Consider the following 21,604-nt stretch of genomic DNA (forward strand, 5'->3'; position numbering starts at 1 on the left):
GTGCTTTCAGCCAATCAGCAACCAAAGAGGAGGAGCGTTAGCTTTCAAAAGGAAAACACTACTTCTGGGCAGCAGAAGGACAGAAGTTTTGTTTCAGGTGAAAGCGGACTGTCCTCGTATGATGAGGAAGAAGGACTAAATCAAGAATTCCCGGAATTGCAGAGGGCAGCACATGCAGAATCTTTTCGGAGGACATTTCAGGGGTCCAATGGACAAAACAACTATAACAATACCAGGAAGCGAGGATGGCAAGGGCAAGACCATTATAGAGACCCGGGAGAGGGATGGTTCAAAGCAAATGAACAAATTAAACAGGTAGAAGGAGTGAATGTGAAAGAGTATGTTGTTAATTTATCAAATTATGTTTTTGATGATATGGAACTGTCGGTTTTAGAAAAAGGTTTGACGTTTATTCCGACAGTGTTACCACGTATGTATGAGATTAAGGGAGAGATTCTTAGCCTAGTACATAAAATGCACTTGAAAGAATATTTTTGTAATATTATAGACAAAAGAGTAATTTCCAACATGGAAACTGACTCTGAAACTAGTGACAATTTTTACTCTTGTGAGTCTGAAACAGAAAGCAATGCGTATACTCTGCTAGATATACTTATATATATATATATATATATATATATATATATAGATACTCTTAGATATAACATTAAGTAGAAAAATACGAGAAAGAATTCACACTACTATATATAGAAAATTTAATCAAGTTAATAGGATGTTGCATGCTACCAGCTGCCATCCGAGTCATACTCTGAAATCTATTCCTTTTGGAGAAATGTTGAGGATAAAAAGGCTGTGTAGTAATATAAACAAGGCGCGTGAAGAAGCTAAAGGAATAGTAACTAACTTTATTGATAGGGGTTATAACCCAGAAGAAGTATATAGAGGTTACACTAAAATTTATAAGAATAAACACATAAGGATACCAGGAGAAGCTATAATACAGAATGAAGTTAAGGAAAGTGCAGAAGAGAATGAGAGTTCTGAAATGTTCTTTGTTACCAAATATACTATTTTTTTCTAAAAAGCTTAATGAATTAGTTAAGGGTTACTGGAAACAAATTAAAAAAGAGGTGCCCTCATTATCAAAAACAGAAATGAGAGTTTCTTATCAAAGGGGGCAGAATCTCAAAGATTTCTTGGTACATGGGAAATACATAAGACCAATGGAGAAAATTGAGAACAATGTTACTACAAGGGGGACTTTTCCTTGTGGCAAATGTTCCGTTTGTCAGCATATAACAACTAAAGTAGAGAAAATAAGAGGGAAAAGTTTTGATACGTTGGGAACATATTCTTGTTTAAGTAAAGGGGTAATTTACATGATAAGTTGTCCATGTGGTAAATGTTATATAGGGGAAACAAAGAGAAGTCTAGCAGAAAGAATAAAGGAACATAAAAGGGATGTGAGGAACAAAAAAATGATGAGCCCAATAGCGGAACATTTTAATACAGTACATGGAGGTGAAATAAAGGAAATGAAGGTGACAGTTTTAGAACAAGTAACATATCAGTATGGAAATGCAGATGTGTTAAAGTATGCACTGAGGAGAAAGGAATCAATTCTTATAACGAAATATGATACCTTGCAGCCAAGAGGGTTGAATAAGGAATGTAATTGGCAAAGTTTTATGTAGAGATGATTTTAAATAATGATTGAAGTATATTTTATAAATTTCTAATGTAATTAATTAATTGAAATGGAATGTGCTTAGGAGGGTATATATTGAAGGATTTTAGGAGAAGTGTTTTACTCTGTAAAAGCTGTGGCCGAGGTGCTAAGAGAAATTCTGTTTGTGTATTAAAAAATCTTTGGTGGAAAGTAGAGCTGTTATTCACTGGTATTTCTTTGTTCTTTTGTCATAAGAGTTTGGGAATATTTATTTGTTGTTGCAGGAGTTTACCACTGAGTTTAGGGTAGAGAGCTGGGCGTTGACTTTGTCGGCCACCCCTGCAGCTACCGTACCCTGGAGAGTATCTCCTAGCTCTTTCAGGAGATCTCTCTGTAGTCTCGTAAAGTGGGTTAAGTAGTTCAGTGATTGCAGAGAAAAAGTTGCTGAACTAAACATGTGCTTCCCATATCTATCCATGACCCTAGAATCTCTGTTAGGGGGATGGATAGAGGTGGATGTCTCAGATACTTCCTTTTTGGTGGCTGCAGCTACCACCATGGCATCAACAGGCACTCCCTTTGTCAAAAATGGCTTGTCCACTGGGGCAGACATGAATTTATTAGGCTTACGAGGAACAGGTTCCATGGCCTCCGGTGACTCCCATGCCTTACAAGAAATCAGTTCCATGAGCTCGTCGTAAGGTGGAGACACCCAAGAAGTGGAAGGTTGAGACCTAAAAGCCTTCAAGAGCACAAACTCATCCTCAGTAGGGGTCTTGGACTGCCAATCGCCCCTCTAACTAAGGATCTCTAGTATCTCCGCAAAGAAGATATCCTCAGAGGGGGATCGAGGGGACCCTTCTGAATCATCTAAGTCTGTGTCAGATGTCAAAGACTCTTGTGGGGAGTCTAAGTGCCTCCTCTTGCACAGTCTCTTCCTGGGCACCTCCTCAGTGGGGGGATCTGGGGAGGTCTCAGAAGAGGGGATGCCCTGTGGGGGAACTTGAGGCTCGGGGTCTCTACGCTTAGAGGGACCGGTAGATGAAGAAGCAGACACAGGAGCTTGAGGGGAGAGGGAAGGCTGAACCAATGCTGACGTTGTCTTTGGAGACAAAACTCTCTTCATGGCATTGAAGGCACCATGGCTCCAACGAGAAGGAGTGGACGGACCCGAGAGTAGCGTCCGATCCTCCCACACCGAAACCCTGGGCTCCGAGCCTAAGGTAGGAGCCGAGCTCATCTGAGCTGAAGCCCCAAGAGGAAGAGTTAGCACCGACAAATCGGTTATACTATCCTCCCTGGACCCGACAGGAGAGCATCAGCTTCTACAGTCTTTGGTCGGCGCCGAGGACATCCGAGTAGATGGAGCCGATAACACCAGTGTGGGTATCGACTCCAAGGGTTCAACAACCATCGGTTCAGTTTCCTTCAGCTCTGAGAGTCCAGTACGGCTCGGAGGAGGAGTAGACAAATCCGGTTCCATGGTCTTCAGCACCGACGAGCTGGTCAGGGCCGACAACAATTTGGCAAATCCTGGTGCCTGTAAAAGCTTCTGCACTAGCCGATCCATGTCCAGATCTGAAAGGCTGACTGAGGACTTAGCTGAATGCACCGAAGGTGCTGACTGGAGCAGAGGGGAAAAAGGAACTTCAGAGACTGGCTCCAAAACTGAGAGCTGGCTCCGAATCAAAGGTACACTCGGTTCCGAGGTCTGTGGAACCGATGACCCTCCTTCTGAAATTTTTGCCTTTTTTGTCACTTTGTCTGAAGATCTGGATTTTGAGGATTTGGAGGACGAGCTAGTACCATCATGGCTACTCAAAACCTCAGAAAAAGATTGCTGTAGCAATCCCCTGTCTATTAGCTTCCTCCTTCTCTCCAAGAGGACTCTTGAAGAAAAAGAATGGCAAATGCTGCAAATGTCTTGGAGATGTTTAGCACCCAGACAGTAGACACACTGAATGTGTCTGTCAGTGACGGACATTTTCACATCTACCCACAATCCCTCTCTCTCAATTTCCTCAGATCAAGTTTGCAAAAAGTAAATAAAATATAAACCCTATATATATTATCACACACACACACACACTCACACACATATATATATATATATATATATATATATATATATATATATATATATATATATATATATATACACACACACACACACACACACACACACACACACACACACACACACACACACACACACAGAAAAATTAGCTGGTGGGAAGCCTTATCTACTCTGCCTGAATAATCATAATACTTCAAGGGAATATGATCCACTCCACCAAAAAATCTTTGAGGCTGGGGGATAGAGGAAGGGAAGTCAAGGATAAATGAAGATAGACAACACAGATGGAACGTTATGGTGAGTACATAACTTCTTTATCTAATGTTGTCAATCTTCATTTTATCCTTGACAGATGGGGCAGAGTCCCCAGTTACCTAAAATCTTGGGTGGACTCATGGAAGGACTTTCCTGAGCACCACTGAGCCAGAGCATGATCTTCCCCTAGACACCAAGTCCAGTTTGTAATGAGTAATAAAGGTATGGGGAGATGTCCAAGTAGCTGCAGCACAAATATCATCCACTGACGTTCTAGAATGGAAAACTGCTGAAGTGGCTATAGATCTTGTAGAGTGAACTTTGATAGGCTTAGGCAAGATTAATTTATTCATATCATAAAAGAATAAAATGCAATCTTTTAGCCATTTAGTGAGAGTAGTCTTGCTGACAGCTTTACCCAATTTTTGCACTGGAAAAGGGAACAGTTAAATTGATTTTCTAATGTCTTTGGTTCTGTGAAGGTAGAAACATAGATGGATGTCTAGTAAATGTAAGGCATATTCTCTCTTGTTTGAATGACTTGGGAAGAAAACTGGTAAATTAATCATCTGATTGATGTTAGCCTCTGATATTACCTTGGGTAGAAAGGAGGGGTTTGTTCATAAGCAGACCCTATCCCTAAGGAAAATCAGGCAAGGGGGTTAAGACGATAAGGCCTGGAGCTCTGAAATTCTCTTAGCAGAACAGTGTCTTCCAGGATAAAAACTTCAGATCACATTCCACACAGGGTTCAAATGGGGAATGTATTACAGCATGTAGTACTAAGTTCAGAATGCAAGGAGGAGTGGGGTCCTTGAACGGGTGGTTTTAACAAAAGTGTACTCCTTAGGAATGATTTACAAAGTCTATGAGAGGCTGAAAAATGTTCTTCTAAACCATCATGAAAATTGGAGATTGCAGCCAACTGCAATCTAATGGTGGAAGGGGACGCTCCATCATTGAAGAGAGAGGCTAAAAAGTCTAAGACATGCTCTATGGAAGCAGAAAAAGGATTAATTTGTTTTTCATGGGCCCAAAAAGTCAAATTTTTTATAGTTTTCGAGTGGAAGGTTTATGTGCAAACAGAAGAATGTGTTGTACGGGGTGAAATATTAGGATGCCTGGAAACTAATGGAATTGGAAGAACCATGCTGTCAGCTTGAGGTTCAAAATGTCTAGGTGAACAACACCGTCTGGATGATAGAGAAGTTCTGAAACTGAGTTCATAATCCAGGGCTGTCGAATCAGATAAGGCCAAAGAAAGGGGAACCAGTCGAGGACAAAAGAGTGCAATGAGGATTGCTGTGCTTTTCAACCTGAGTGTTTTCTGTAAAAATTCTGGAGGGGGTATCAGGACAACATAATTGCTGCACTTGTTGTTTAGGGGGGGATGCAAACATATCACAGCAAGGTCGACCCCATTGACTAAAGATTATTTTCGCCACTTTTGGATTGAGAGAGACCACTCATGAGGTTGTAGGGCTCAACTTGTCTGCAATCACACTGGAACTCCTTAGAATGTGCACTGTTATTAGACAATGGTTGGAAGAGATTGCCCATTGCCACACTCTGGGGGCTTCTCGACAAAGGCAGTAAGACTTGGTTCCTCCCTGCTTTTTGATGTATCAAACTACTGACATACTGTCTGTGTGAAATGCAATTGTTACCTGAGGAAGACCTGTCTGAAAGGATTGTAACACTAAAAGCAATGCTCTCATTTCCAGGACACTGGTGTGCAAGTTGGCCTCTAAGGGAGACCAAGTGCCTTGGACAGTCCTGCCTAGAAAATGACCCCCACTCCATCTGGGAGGCATCCGTGGTCATTATGGCCATTGGCTCTGGAAGAGTAAAAGGGTGACTGTGGAGAATTTGATCAGAATCCATCTACCAAAGAAGATCTCTTTTTCAGTAATTGGTGATCAGGATTGGGTCTGACAAAGGTTGGTAAAGGATAGACCACTGTGAAGCTAGTACACATTGTAGAATTCTCATATGAATCTTGGCTAGAGGAACTAGAGTTATTGATGCAGCCATCGAACCTAAAGCTTCCAAAACTTGTCATGCAGGAAACCTCTTTCTGTGGATTATCTTTTGAATTTGTACCATAATTCTTTGAAGCCTCTCTGGAGGAAGGGATGCTATAGTTGTCTCTGTATTTAGTACAGCCCCTATGAATTCCAAATTTTGTGATGGAGTCAAATGGGATTTTTTGAGATTTACTGTAATCCCCAGATGGACACAGAAGTTGAGAGTGTAATCCCCAGCTATTGTTAACTAATGCCTGGCCTTAGCTGTCATGAGACAGTCATCCAAGTGTGGAAACACCCTGAATCCATCCAAGTGTGGAAACACCCTGAATCCTTGCAGTCTCAAGTGAGCTACAACTACCATGCATTTAGCAAACACCCTGTGGGCTGCGACGAGACCAGACGGCAGTACTCTGAATTGGTAATGACTGGCTCCCAGCCAGAAGTGGAGGAATTTCCTGGGGCATATGTCCATTTCTATGTGGTAATGCATATCCTGAACATCTATCGAGTAAATCCAATCATCTTTCTTTAGAAAGGGAAGAATTGACTGTACTGTGACTATCTGGTACTTTGTTTGCCGAACGGATTTGTTCAGCACACTGATTTTCAAAATCAGTCTCCTGTCTTTTTTGGCACCAAAAAGAATCTTGAGTAGGTTCCAGATACTTTCTGGTCTGACAGGACTTCTTGGATGACTCTCTTGTTCAGCAGTTTTTGAATTTCTTGCACTACTGAGTCCCTCTGATCGGGGATTTTTTTGTATACAAGGGGAGGATGAGAAAAGGGAATGATATAACCTCTGGATATGATCTGTTGCACCCAGGAATCTGTTATGTTTAGCCACTTGTCTACGTGTAAGGACAAGCATCCCCTGACTGCCTCCAGAGGAAGACAATCGGGTCTTCTTTCAGGTGTGCTGAAAGGGCTTCCCTGGGAAGGAATCGCTAAAGTCCTGGTTTTGCAAACCACCTCTGCCACGAGGGAAGAGTTTCTTCGATTTTGGTCTCCCCCCCTGCCCCTGGGCAAACTCCCTCCATGTGTGTCAAGCAAAGACCCTTGGGATTTATTGAACCACATTTTCCCACCATGCCTCTAGTTCCTAGGACAGAACCTTTGGGGGGTAGAGAAATGTAAACCCGTAGCAGAAAGGGTCTTACCATCTTTCTCACAACTAGGTAAAGTCTCTTTCATTTTAGGGTCAAACAAGGATGTTCTTTCAAAGGGGGCACTGACGAAAGAATACTTGAATGGTTCTGCAAAGTCACATAAGTGCATCCAGGCATGTGTACTTGTGGCTACACCTGTACCCGCTGCTCTGGAAGTCCCTTCGGCTATATGTGCAATTAGCCTCATGGACAAATCAGACAAACTCCAGGGTGGCTAGCTGAGAAGTCACCTTCTCTTGGACTCCCTTAGCTACAGCTCTCGCTAGGGTATCTGACAATTCCTTAATCAGATTCTGTTGGAGTCTGGTGAAATGTGCCAAAAAATTCAAGCATCTTATAGCAAAGGTCGATGAAGTGTAAACTCACTTCCCAAAACTGTCCATAGCCCGAGACTCCTCCATTGGGCAGATGGACAGAGGAAATTTCCTCAGCAAATTCCTTTTTAGTGGCGGCTGCTACCACCATAGTATCCACAGCTAATCCCTTGGCCCAGAACTGTTTATCTTTGGGGCAGACAGTATTTTTATCAGGTCTTTTGGGGATGGGCTCAATGGTGTCTGCAGTCTTCCACGCCCGCTGTGAAATCAACTGAATGAGTTCATCAGCAGGCAGGGTCACCCTAGAGGTAGACAGGTGGATGTCAAAGCTTGCAGGTAAACAGATTCCTCAGAGGAAGGGTTTTGGGTCTTCCAGCCACCCCACTGTTTTAAAATTTCCAGGATGTCTCCAAATGAGACATCTTCAGAGGTCACAGTGGGGACCATTTCTCCTTATCGAAATCTGTGTCCTCAGTGACTGATTCCTGGGGGAATCCAAGTGCTTCCTCTTGCACTTCTTCTTCTGAGGGACCTCCTCAGGGGGATAATCTGGGGTGGTATCAGAAGATAACAGCACCTGAGCCGGTGAAGCCAGTGGCTTCAGTACCCGCTGTCCCAGTGGAGAGGCAGGAGGAATAACTGAACCAGAGGGGGGTAACTGTTCTGAAGGAGAAAGCACCAACTGTGTCTCTGCAAGAGAAAGGGCCCTCTGCACAGCCTCGAAGGCCAGCACCCTTGAAGAGGGAAGGGAGCCCAGAACTGAGACTTCCTGCTCCAAAGAACCGCCCCTCAAAACCAAAGCTGAAGCCAAACTAACTCAAGCCGAAGCTCCGCGGAGCAGGAATGGCTCAAAAAAACCTGGAGTCGAGATCTGACCACCCCCCCCCAGAGAACTGACAGGGTAGCTGCGCCTCTGGAAGTTTTCCTGTTTTGAAATAACCAAAGAGCTCAGGGTAACTACCAGGGCCTAAGAAATGAATAACTTTAGAGCTGGTACAGTTGGTGCTGGGAGATCCAGAACAGATGTCTCTAAGACCTCCAAGGAGGTTAGAGGAGGAGTAGTTAGTGGGGTAAAGGAAGTTTCAGTACCAAGACCCGAAGGGATCAGAACCGGCAGGGGGTCTGAAAGTCCTCTAGACCATAGGAATTTATTCACTAGCCTCTCCATGTTGAGCTTGAACAAACCTTTGGTGCAGCGGACTAATGAAGTAGGAGACCTAGGCCTCTGCAGAAAAACTTCAGGGAGTTTTCTGTCAAAGGGGTCAACTGAAGGAGAATAGATAGTCCTATGTAGTATGTCCTTGGTCATAGCAGGTGGAGCAGTAGAAATTCCCTGCACTGAGGCCTTCGATGTTGATGGACTTGAAATAGCAATCTGTGCCGAAGTTGATGTTGGTGCCAATGTGTCAGAAGCAGAGACCTGTGGCTCCATAGAAACTTTTGGTGCCGAGGGTTTCAATTTTTTTACTTTTGGAACTGACGGGGAGGTTGGAACTAAGAGGTTTCTTTTCTTGCCTCTGTCCATAGAAGATAAGGAAGAAGAGGAAATGTCCGTTTTTGCTTTATCCCCAGAAGATAAGTCTTCGCCAAAAACTGAGGGAAATAAACCTTTTAAAATAAGTTTATTTCACCTTTCTACTAAGGCATAGTGGCTAAAGGCATGACAGTTGCAGTCTTCTTGGACATGGAGGATCCAAGTCAATAAATGTAAAGACCATGAAGATCTGACAAGAGCATTTTATGGCCACACTTTTGGCATTTTTTAAAACCAGAAGGGGCCTTATCCTTTTCAGCCATATCCAGAGATAGACACTTACACTGCAGAAGGGAAAGAAAGGTATGGAAAGAAAAACTTTGTTTTTATTATTTTAATATATATATTTTTAAAGGAAGAGAAAAAAAGGAAAAGGGACTATCGACAATGATAGTCGAAGAAGTACACAAATGGGTATGGGAAAAGGATAGAACGATGAAAGAGAAAAGAAAGAGAGAGGGTACTGTCAACTGGGACAGTGGGAGATACACAAGAGTGTAAAGAAAGGAGTATCAGCAATGAGACTTAAAGGATTACACCACGTGTAAGGAAAATAGTTAAGCTGGTTAGAAAAAAACTTTAAAGGACAAAAGAATTTAACCTAAACTCACTAAGCTCAAGAGCAGTAGCAAGAAGTGACCATTTTGGAAAGCGGCAAATGAGATCTGAGGTAATTGAGGGAGAGAGAGAGGCATTGTGAATAGAGGTGAAGCTCAACAGTTTTTGGTTGCTGCGAGCTGTGGTAATGACCAAGTCGGTTCCAATATTGGAAACAAACCCATCTGTCAAGAATAAAATGAAGATTGACAACATCAGATTACATACCTTTCTTGCAGCAGTACAATCACTGATAGCTAAACTTCAAATGGCAAGTTAAGGAGAGGTAAGGGGGAAGTAATTTGTAATTGCAGAGCAATGAGCAAAAACATTTACCTCAAAATAACTACTCACTTTTAAGCTGATCACTAATCTGCCGCTGCTGAAAATTAGTCAGTTTGGACTCTTGCATCATAACTGAAAAATAAAGAATTACAACAATAATTCAAATGCAGCATAACATGATGCAACATAATCCATTTATAAAAATGTGAACTGCTTTTCCCTCAGCAGCTATTATACAAGACACTCATGCTTCATATTTCACAATAAGACTACATTCTCCTAAAAAAGACAAACATGGGTATTCAAGAGGCTGCTGTCTTCCTCCAGAAATGCAGTATCATCTTAGGGTCATTATATGACATAAGTATGGATGTAAAAGTCAGTTACTGATTGCAAAACTATTGCTCAAAGCCTGATTAGCACTTTTTAAGTTAATTATGTATTTACACAACAACATTACAGAACCAAAATGGGTATGTCTTTTCTTTAACAGTCTCCAAATTATGACATCAAAAAAATTAAGTTATGTACTTAACATACAGTATTGTCTGCTTCCAGCCTGGATTACAAGATCTGACTAGGGACCAACTTCAGCCACTCTCAGACATTGGAGCTAGTGTTTAGGCTCCTCCCCTTACCCATAACACCCCCCCCCCCGGAAGGAGAGAATTACCTCAGATCGAGTTTGCCCCTACAATGGCGTAAAGAAAATTACCCCCAGACATATAAAAATAAACAGCCCAAAGGATGAAACAGCTGTCAAGCATAGAGCTTAAAGGGTACACGATCAAGCCAAAACAGTTACAAGCAAAGTCACTCCAGGAGTCATGGAAACATCCAATGATGGGAAAAGGAGGGGGGGGAGTTGAGGAAAGAAGGAGACAACACATAGCTATCATTACGGAAGTACATAACTTTCATAACTAATGTTGTCTCTTCCATTCATTCCTCAATGGATGGGACAGAGTTCCCATCTACTATTACACTAGGGAGGTCTCATGGAAGTCATAAAATATCAGGATCTGTAGGCAGAAATGGGGGCAATGTGGAAGAAAGATACCTAGACAGTTCCAAAAGTAGCAGGAGTAATGGGTCTTATAAAAAAGAATTTACAATAGTATTTAGATATGTTACCAATATATGTAACTCCATAAGAACTGCAGAAGGAGTCATTACTGGGCACATTGCAGGTGCTGCGAAGAGCACTACTGGCTGACATCAAAGATTGAAACAATACTAATTTCATGAACTTTAATCATACTTTGACTTAGGAATAGGGCCCATTCCCGTCATGGTATTAGAAACCCAAAAGACTTAGAGAAATTAAAAAAGGATATTCCAGAGCACAGCTAAACCCAAGGAGGCTAGTGACCTTGACTGTAAATCCAATTTATAGTGAGAAACAAGGGTAAGGACATTGAACCAAACAGAAGCTGCACAAATGTCATCAAGTGATACTCTGGAGAAGGAAGCTGTAGATGTAGCCAAAGATCTAGTCGAGTGAACTTTGGGAGATTTGAGTAGGGACAAACCTTTCTCTTTGTAGACATATGAAAAACAATCTGATAACTAGTGAGACAGAGTCACTTTATGTACCCCTTTTCTCAGTTTGGCTGTGGAAAGGAAAACAAGAACTGGTTAGTCTTTTAAATGTGTTTTCTGTGATGCAAGCAAAAGCAAAGCTGGCGATGTATGTCCAGCAAATGTAATATGTGTTCACCTTTACTGGAGAAATTTAGGAAGAAAAGAGAGAGATTGAGAGATTGACTGAGTAATGATTCAGAAGCCACCTTTGGAAGAAATTAATTAGAGTAACTCTGTCCATATGGAAAACTAAATAAGAGGGTTTAGTAGACAGAGGTGTAATTCTAAAACTATCCTAGCAGAAGTGACGCCCACTAAAAATATAGTTTTCCATGTCAAGCATTTTAAATCAACCTTAGCTACAGATTCAAAGGGGGATTTTGTCAAGGCCTGTAATAAAATGGTAATATCCCAAGGAGGGACAGAATCCCCGAGTGAAAGTCAGAGAAGGAAGGTACCCTTAAGAATTGCTTAACAATCTAACAGAATGCAACAGAAGACTGGTTCTCTCTAATATGGAAACTGGAGATGGCTGCTAGTTGAACTTTGACAGTGGTGTAGCTGGCTCCATCACAAAAGAGATATGTCAGAAAGTCCAAAACAGCTGAAAAGGAATCATGAGTTTTGCTGGAAAATCTTTTCCCCTTACTTTTGTAGATCTTCCTGGTGGAAGGTTTTTGTGAAGAGGTCAAAATGTGAATGATTTGGGAAGAAAGCCTGGACTGTCTAGCCATCATCGGAACTGGCGAATCCATCCAGTTAATTTGAGTGCTTGAATGTCTGAGTGAGGTGGCCTGGACAGCTGAGACAGAAAATGTGAGGTGCACTTCAGTATCCAGGGAGAACAAATCAGATAAGACCAAAGGAAGGGAAACCACACCCATTAAAGCCAAAGGGAGCACGGAGGATCACTGTAGCCTTTCTCACAAAAGTTTTCTGAAAGAATTTCGGGATGAGATGGGTAGGAGGGAAGGTATAAAGGAGATCAAGAGGCTAATTGTGCATCAGAGCATCCCTCAGTGACTCTCTCTCCTGGGGATAAGGGCAAAGTACCCAGATCACAGCAAGGTTGGCCCCACCACCTGAAAATCTAATCTGCCACTGCTGGATTGTGTGACCGCTTGTGAAGGAGATTGATGGACATGCTTAAACTGTCTGCCAGAAAACTGGACCTCCCTCAGAATGTGTGTTGCTGTCAGAAATCAGCGAGAAGATATCACCCACTGTTACACTCTCATGGTTTCCCGACACAAGTGGTAAGATCATGTTCCTCCCTGTTTATTTATGTACCACACCAATGATATGTTGCCTGTATGGAATGAGATTACACTAGTGGGGACAGCTTCCTGGAAGGCCTGCAACACTAGGAGGACAGCCCTCATCTCCAAGATGTTGACATGAAGATTGTCCGCTACTGGGAACCACATGCCGTGGACCATTATTCCCAAGAATTGTCCCCCTACTCTAAGTGGGAAGTGTCCATGGCTAATGCAGCTTGCAGAGAGGGTAGTATAAAAGGACAGCCCTGTGATACTATCAGGGATTGTAGGCACCAGTGAATTTGAGTTGTACATACTTTGGTTATGGAGATCTGAAAACCCATGGGCTGGTGTTTGACTGACCACTGAGCCGACAGGGTCCAATGCAGTACCCTCATATAATATCTTGCCAGAGGTATCAAGGTGATGGCAGCTTGAGCTGAGAAGACATAGGACCAGTTTTAGGTGGCTTCTGACAGGAAAAGACAGCCAGTGCCTATTTGTGAAGAGTGGAAATAATGGTTTGTGGAAGTCTGGCAATTGGTAAATTCATGTCCAAAAGAGATCCAGTGAATCCAAGGTCTGGACAGTATGAGGTTTGGACTTGGCTGCATTCACCATGATTCCTACTGTTGAGCAAAAATGTAGAAAAGAGTCCTCAGCTTCGAGGAGAAGATTTCTGCTGAAGGCAGTTATGAGCCAGTCTTCCAGGTACAGGAACATTTGGAACCCCTGCAGCCTCAGATGAGATGCAATCACTGCCATGCACTTGGTGAACACCCAGGGGAGCTATGGTGAGACCAAAGGGCAAGGCTCTGTATTGGAAATGACTGGCTCCCAGCCTGAAGCAGAGAAACCTTCTGGATTGTCTGTCCATTTTTATGTGGTAGCATGCATCCTGAAGGCATATAAAGCATATCCATTCATCCTTCCTTAGCAGCGGAACAATAGCCTATACTGTGATCATCTGTAAACTTAATTAAATCACTTCGATTTAAAACTGGCCTGAGATCTCCTCTCTTTTTTGGCACTAAAAAGAATATTAAGTAAACTCTGGATCCTTGCTGGCCTGGCAGGACCACTTGGATGACTTGATTTTTTAGCAGCCTTTTTTTTTTTTCTAATGCTGCTGCTTCACTTTGGGAGAATGGAACAATGGGAAGTTTCTTTACATGTGGTGGGGAGGAGAGAAAGGGAATGGAGTAGCCTTTAGCTGTAATCCTCTGCACTCAAACATCTTGAGTAATGGATGTCCCGGCTGGGATAAGCACCCCCTCCCTGCCTCCAGAGTTTGGCAGCCGGGCAAATGCTCAAGAGTGCTGGTAGGGCCCACTGGAGAAAGGACCCTGAAAACCCTGGTTTTGTGGCCTACCTCTACTATGGGGGTGATTTCCACCATTAGAGTTCCCACCACTGCCCCTAGGAGGTCTGTTACCAGGACTGTCAGGAGCAAACCCTTGTGACTTGCAGAACCACACTTTCTTCCTTCCCCCCTGGTTTCTTAGGGAAGGTCTTTTAGGGGAATAGAAAATATATCCCTACAGCAGACAGGGTCTTACCATCTAGTTCACTCTAGGATAGTGTTTCTTTAACATTTGGACCAAAGAGAGTCGATCTATCATAGGGGGTGTTCACAAAGGGGATCTTAAAGTGCTCCACAAAATCACATAAGCACATTTAGGCACTACCCAAGAAGTAGATGGGTCAGCCCGAAATGCCTCGAGAAATACTGACTCCTCTTGTGATGGAGCTTCTGAGGACCATCCCTTTCTGTCTAAGTAGTTCTATTATTTCCCAGAATGAGGCATCCTCAAGGGGATCTGGGGTCCCCTCCCTCTCATTGAAGCAATCCAGTGGCAAACGAGATCCAAGTTAATTCTCTCATTGCAGGGGGTTAAGAGTAATTAGAGGAGCGTGAGCACTGGATCCAAAGTCTGAGAGTGGCCAAAGGTGGATCCTAGTCAGATCTGACTGCCAATCCTTTGAGGAACAGGTGGAAGAGACAATATCAGATTATAAGGTACACAAACATAAACAGGAGGTGGATGGGATTCACATTCCAACTCTGTGAGAACTATATCATTCTGCCTGTTATAATATAATATGAATTAAAGCATCTCAGTGAAAGAACTTTAAAATTCACGAGAAGTAATGTGCTCATTACATTTTGAAGGCATTTATAAAAAGGTGTTTTGAAAACAATTTTCTTTAGTATTTTATAAAGGATTACTTCAGTGTTCAATGTTCAATGCAGCTGGTTGTCAGACTCAACACAACACAACAGGTTATTAAAGAGTCAGCTAGCATGTAAATTTGGAGTAAGCACCCCACTGCTAAACCAGACATCTACCTAGTTCTTAAAAGTGGACTAAACTCTCTGCCTTCCTAATATGAAACAGTAATAAAATTCCTTAACCTCCCAGCTCTCTAATGGAAAAAGTACATCAGTGCAAGTTGCACTTACCCATAATGGTAGATATTGCAGTTCCTCACTGATTCAGCAGGGTTTAGGCTGCATGGATTGTTTTTTTCTGCCCAGAAACAAATGGCAACAAAACAGCCAGCCAGCTTCCAAAAGCTTTGACTCCATCTCACACTTCAACTCTGACCACTGACTGGTCATCCTTGTTGAGGGAAAATCAGCAGTCAGTACAAATAATCTTCAGGACTTTCTTGCCTAAAAATTAAGAAGCAGCATAATCAGCCTGAAGTAAACAAACAAGAAATAACCACCAAGCTATTTCCCAATAAAAACTATATACAACAGGATGGAGTGGAATGTGGGTGTGGCTACTGCATAAATTAGAAATTGAAACATCTATTGTTATGGGTAAGTGCAACTTACACAGCTGTACTATCCTGATCAGTCCCACCGCTGCAATAGTCTTTAGGCTATATGGGTTGATTGTTGCCCATTCAATTCTCAGTTAGAGCATCTTCTGTGTGGCGACATGCGTGAACAGGCATTCCTTCGTTGAAGGCTGTGCATTAGGCCCGGCAAGCCAGCACGTAAAACTCTACTGCCAATCATTAGTGGACCAGAGTTCCGCTGTAGCGACCCCTAACCGGGAAAAGCCGAAAGACACAAACAAACCAAAGCTTATTCAACCTAGGAGGAGGAAGGATAGGAATCCAGAAATTCCTGGAGAATGGTTTTAGTAAGACAGTCCTGGATCTAGAAAAGAAATCCAGTTTGAAATGCCTTATAAATGTTTGTACAAGGGACCATGCAGCTGCCTTTAGAGTACTACTTGAGTCCACCCCTTTAAATATGACACAAAAGAAGAGAAGACCCTAGTAGACCGAGTCTCAATACTGCTTGGACCTGGTTTAGAATGGTCGATACAACAATGTGAAGAATCGTTTTGACATGGGTTGCCCTTTCTTAGTCCCAATACAAGAAATAAATAGCTGATGAGCTTTTCTAAAGGACTTGTATCTTTCAGATAGTGCCTGAGGTGGATTTTATCTGGCAAGGGAAGAGTCAAGTGGGATATGGTGATCCTTCCAATAGACAAGGTGGTTTGGGATTACCTGACTTGAAGGGGTACTTCAGAGTTACACATTTAAGGCTCATATACACAGCACAAGCAGAAAGCTACAATTCAAAGTGGAAAGAGATGATGAGGGAATGGGGGGAAGCTCAAGAAACAAGGACAGACTAGGATTTTGGATGCAGGTCATTAAGGAGAACAACAATAACTACACAAAATATTACATTCATAAAGAAGTAGAAAGTGTTTTAAGAACTAAAGAACTAAGCCAACACAAGGATGGATAAAGGAGATTCTGCCAGTAGGGATGACTGTAATTAGGGGTACAGAGAATAGGCAACAGGGGGCTGGAATTTACTGGAGTAAACTAGCAAAGGAACCAAGGTAATGAGAGCAAATAATTACAGAGGGAAAGATAATAGAATGGGAAGAGGACAAGAATACACATGGACTGCAGGCTACAGACTTGACTTCCCTATTAACAATTGATATCAGAGTATAGGCAAACAGAAAGGATAGGGGATCCTAAGTAAAAGACCAGCACTGGTAGAGTTTTTAGTATACTTTAGAACAGAACCTGCTGTTAAAAAAGGGATAATTAATAGGGCATATAATTATTGTATGATATCTGTAGGAATAAACCAGAGGCCTTTAGAAGAGACTGGGAAGATAGACTGGAGAAGCAATTTACAAAAAACAATAGGAGGGTATATGCACAGCTTCCAAATATGCAACAAAGTTTAGAAGATTTAGGATTTTGCTTGGAAGTGCTTGCAGAGGTATTTCATACTCTAAGCAGACTTCAAAGAATTTTTCTTCATGTAGATTGAAAATTTAGAGGCATAATGGGGATGAAAGAGGTAATTGGAAGTGCAATGAGTTGGCAGACTTTAAAAATTCCCTGCAGACTACTCTATTACAAATACTATGTAGCAAATTGATGTAACTTAGGAAATAATTTTTTTGAGCTGTGATACAGAATCAGACTTGTCTAGACATAGTAAGGCCTTGCTGAGTTTCATTCTAGTAGCTGCCAAAAAAAAAACAATTACTAGAAAATAGAAATCAAAGTCTAAACCAACTGTGCTAGAAGCAGTAAATACAGTAAGAGAGATAAAATAACTGGAATTGTGACCTTTAGTAAAGGGCAAGAGCAACTTACATAGAAAAATGGGAACAGTGGGAAAATACATGCAGAATAATGTTTTTGAGGAGAAATGAGGTTTAAGGGAAGGTTGGAAATGAATGAGCTATGTAATGTTCAGTTTAGATTATATGTGCTGTAAAATGTTTGCAATGGAAAATATGTTAATATGGTCCATTTTCATTTATGTAAATGTATGACTGCCTATATCATAAGTGATAATTCCATAAGATGTTTCTTGTTTAAAAAGAAAAAAGATAGTGCCTGATGTGCTGATACATGTCCAGGATATATATATATATATATATATATATATATATATATATATATATATATATATATATATATATATAACCCTTTCTCCCTGGTTCAGAGGATCCAGACAGAACTCTGGGAAATTGGCATCCTGATTCAAGTATACTTTGAAACTACCTTGGGCTTGAATGAAGGATTTGGTCTTCCCTATGGAAGACAGGATTCACCCACCATGAAAGTTTGCAACTCAGACACCCCCCTTGCAGATGTCAGAGCAATGAGCAGAACAGTCTTCCATGAAGTGAACCTTAAATCTTTTATATGTGCAGGTTCAAAAGGAGATATGGTTAATCTTACCAGAAGAAAGTTAAGATCCCTGGAGATAGCAGTCTGCTAGTGTGATGGACTCAGGTGTAGCCCTCCTTACAGATAATGTATTATATAAAAAAACCTGTAAGAAAGTGGAGGATCCATGGGCAAACATAATGAAATGGCAGCAAGATGTACCTTATAAAGGGGTACGAAAGGCCAGAGGCAATTAACTCACACAAGTATTTGAGCATCAGTGGTACATATCCCTGATACATCACTGATTATGGACTGGGCACCAACTACAAAAACACTTGTACATGTCAAACTAAGATTTTCTAGTAGCAGATTTATTACCTCTTTTAGTACCTGCTGCATGGTCAATGAAAAGCAGTGCATAAAAATTGTCAAAATGAAATCACCTAGGCAGATAAATGAACATGCACTGGACTGGGGTGTATCAAACTCCCCATTTTATGTCAGTGGAGCCAGACTGAAAGGAAGCTTATGGCAATTGCCTTTGGCCTGTTCCATAGAAACGGAGAACCAATGTTGCCTGGCCCAAAAGGAGTCACCACAAATATTTAGAGTCTCTTTCTGAATTTTTAGAATTACCTTGGGTATCAGCAGAAAGGATGGAAATACAGAAAGGAACATTTCCATTCAAGGGAATGAAAAGGCATCTGTTATGCGGTCTGTTCTGAAAGGAAGTAAAAAGATCTCTCAGAGGAGTTTTCCACAACTGGATCAACTCCTGGATGACCCCTCACTCAATTTGCATTCATGAGGGTCTGTCCTGGACCTGCTCAGTTGGTCTGCTCTGAAGAAATGTAAGAAACTTGGATGGTTAAAAAATGCTGACGAGCTAACTCATAAGCAATTGCATAAAAGGTACAACCTTGTGCCCTCATGCTAGTAGATGTACCATGTCCCTGTGGTGTTGTCTGTAATCATCTGAAGAGGTCCAGTAGACCACAGCTGCTGAAAAGATCTAAAGACATGGATCATAGCTTGTATCTCTTCTAAATTTATGTGCTTTGGTTTATCTGAAGAATCACACAGGCCTCACACCTTATACCTCAAAAGAAAATGCCCCACCAAGCTAAATCTGTGGTGCCTGTAGTTACAGACTGCATTTGAGATTGAGGGAAAAAAAGTGGAGACTGACATTTATCTATACCGTCTCCACCAGTACAGTTTGTTGTGTATAAAACCAAAGATTGATTTCTGAAAATCCAGAGGATGCAAGTACTGGGTCCATGTGTTTTTTAGATACCACAAAATATACCTAATGTTCAACCTGGCAAGAGGAATAAAGCAAAATATAAATGTCATGAAATCCAAAATCCTGAAAAAAACTCTGGCTGAAGTATGAGACTGAGCTGAGAAGCTCAGCAATACTTCCAGATTAAAAACCCCTTCTCTTGCAGCGAAAAAGCCTTTTGCTGTGTATCTATAAAACATTCTAGAACAAAAATAATCTTGTATGATGGGGTCAACTATGATTTCTGGAAGTTTACCTGGAATTCCAGATTGATTCAGGGGAGATAAATCCATGTTAAGGACTCTTGATATCAGGCAGAAGTCTCTACAAAGATTAATAAGTCATCCAAAAAAGGGTAAAATGAGTGCTTTCCAGTCTTCAATTACCTATTACTGGAGCTAAACATTTGCAGAAAACCGATAATGTGACCCAGACACAGAGAATTTGAGAATTTTCCTGAAGCCTGTGGCTATGGAAATGTTACGATAAGCATTCTTTAGATCTAATGTTCCCATAACACTCAAAGGAGGAATGAGAGATTAACAAATTCTGAAGGGTCAGTATTTTGAATTTTGGTACTTTCACATACAGATGCAATAATCAGAATCCCATTTATTAGCCAAGTATGCATGCATACAAGGAATTTGACTCTGGCTTCACTGGCTCTCCAAGTATGAATTATATAACTGACATACATACAACTATTAAGAACAAGACAAACAACATACATGCAACTATTAAAAACAAGACAAAAAAGTAAATATACATATACATACAAGGTGCAAAGTGCAACTCTGTGCATAAAATACTGAAGTACACTCTGAAAGAAACAAGTATTAACAATATGTAAACAATACTGCAGAATCATCAGAGGCTTGGGAAAAAGAATACCCCAACCTAATAAGCTGAGTTAACCGTTTATGAACTTGATGGCCTGTGGAAAAAAACTGTTCTTATATCTGCTTGTTTTGGTATGTATTGATCTATAATGCCTGGCTGATGGTAACAGTTCAAAAAGATGGTGATCTGGATGTGAAGGGTCAGTGATAATCTTCCCTGCCCTTTTCATAACTCTGGAATAGTACAGGTCCTGTAAGGAGGGCAAACTAGCACCAATGATATTTTCGGCAGACTTGACTATTCGATGTAACCTATTTTTTTATGATTAGACAGAGATCCAAACCACACTGTTATGGATGAGCTGAGAACAGACTCAATGACTGCTGTATAGAACTGAATCAACAGTTCCTGTGGGAGGATGAACTTCCTCAGCTGTCGCAGAAAGTACATTCGCTGCTGTGCCTTTTTTATGATGGACCCTACATTGGTCTCCCACTTCAAATCCCGGGAGGTTATAGATTCCAAAAACTTGAAGGATTCCACAACTGACATAGCAGTATTAAATATAAAAAGGGGGATGATATTGTAGTAACACTCCTAAAGTCCACTGTCATCTTCACAATTTTAAGAGTGTTCAGTTCCAGATTATTCTGGCTACACCAAAGGGCCAGCTGCTCAACCTCCCATCTATATGCAGACTCATCGCCATTCCTGATGAGCCTGATGACAGTTGTATCGTCTGCGTATTTAATAAGTTTGATAGAGGAGTCCTTAGAGGTGCAGTCATTAGTGCAGAGGAAGAATAGCAGTGGAGACGGTACAAATTCCCAGTGGGCACCTGTATTGATTGTGCGATAGCTAGATGTAAAATTCTCCAGTTTCACCTGCTGTTTCCTATTGGTTAGAAAATTGGGTGATCCAGTGACAGGTGGAAGCAGGAACGGAAAGCTGGGAGAGTTTCAAGTGAAGAAGTTATGGAATTATTGTATTAAACGCAGCTGAAGTCCACAAGCAGAATTCTTGTATATTTCCCTGGGTTGTCAAGATTTTGCAAGATATAGTGCAGGCCCATATTAACTGCATCATCCACTCACTAGTTCTCTCGATAAGCAAACTGAAGGGGGTCCAATGAAGGAGCTGTAATATCCCTCAAGTGAGATAACACCAGCCTCTCAAAAATCTTCATGACCACTGATGTCAAAGCAACAGACTTGTAGTCATTCAGTCCTGTTATAGTGGATTTTTTAAGCACTGGAATGATCGTGGCTTGCTTGAAACATAAGGAAACTTCACACAGCTCTAATAATTTATTAAAAGTCGGAGTAAAAACAGGAGCAAGATGATCAGCAGTTTAGCACATGTTTTTAAAAAAGAGGGTGAAATTCCATCTGGACCACATGCTTTCTTCATTTGCTGCCTTTCAAAAAATGATACACATCCTCCTCAGAGATAATTAATGCAGACTGAATGTGAGAATGTGTGGGAGAGAGAGAATTACATAAGTCTGTATACCGACAGAGCTGGTAACAGTGTCATTCGTAGACTCAGGCTTATCAAACCTGCA

The 21,604-nt window shown here is 41.4% G+C and overlaps 1 protein-coding gene across 4 annotated transcripts in view; it reads right to left on the minus strand.

Moving 5' to 3' along the window:
- Positions 1–21,604, minus strand: part of CCHR1.PART0H22orf23 (chromosome chr1.part0 C22orf23 homolog) — an 842,373-nt gene that overhangs the window by 528,095 nt on the left and 292,674 nt on the right. For 3 of the 4 annotated variants that reach the window (XM_044068333.1, XM_044068309.1, XM_044068317.1), the window contains one exon: positions 9,961–10,023. The exons of the other annotated variant lie outside the window; for it this stretch is intronic. In XM_044068333.1, the coding sequence (XP_043924268.1) occupies positions 9,961–10,023 (63 nt within the window). The remainder of the gene's footprint in view (positions 1–9,960; positions 10,024–21,604) is intronic. 4 annotated transcript variants of the gene reach the window in all.

Source organism: Protopterus annectens, chromosome 1.part0 (assembly GCF_019279795.1).
Source record: "Protopterus annectens isolate FY-2018-M chromosome 1.part0, PAN1.0, whole genome shotgun sequence".
NCBI lineage: Eukaryota > Metazoa > Chordata > Ceratodontiformes > Protopteridae > Protopterus > Protopterus annectens.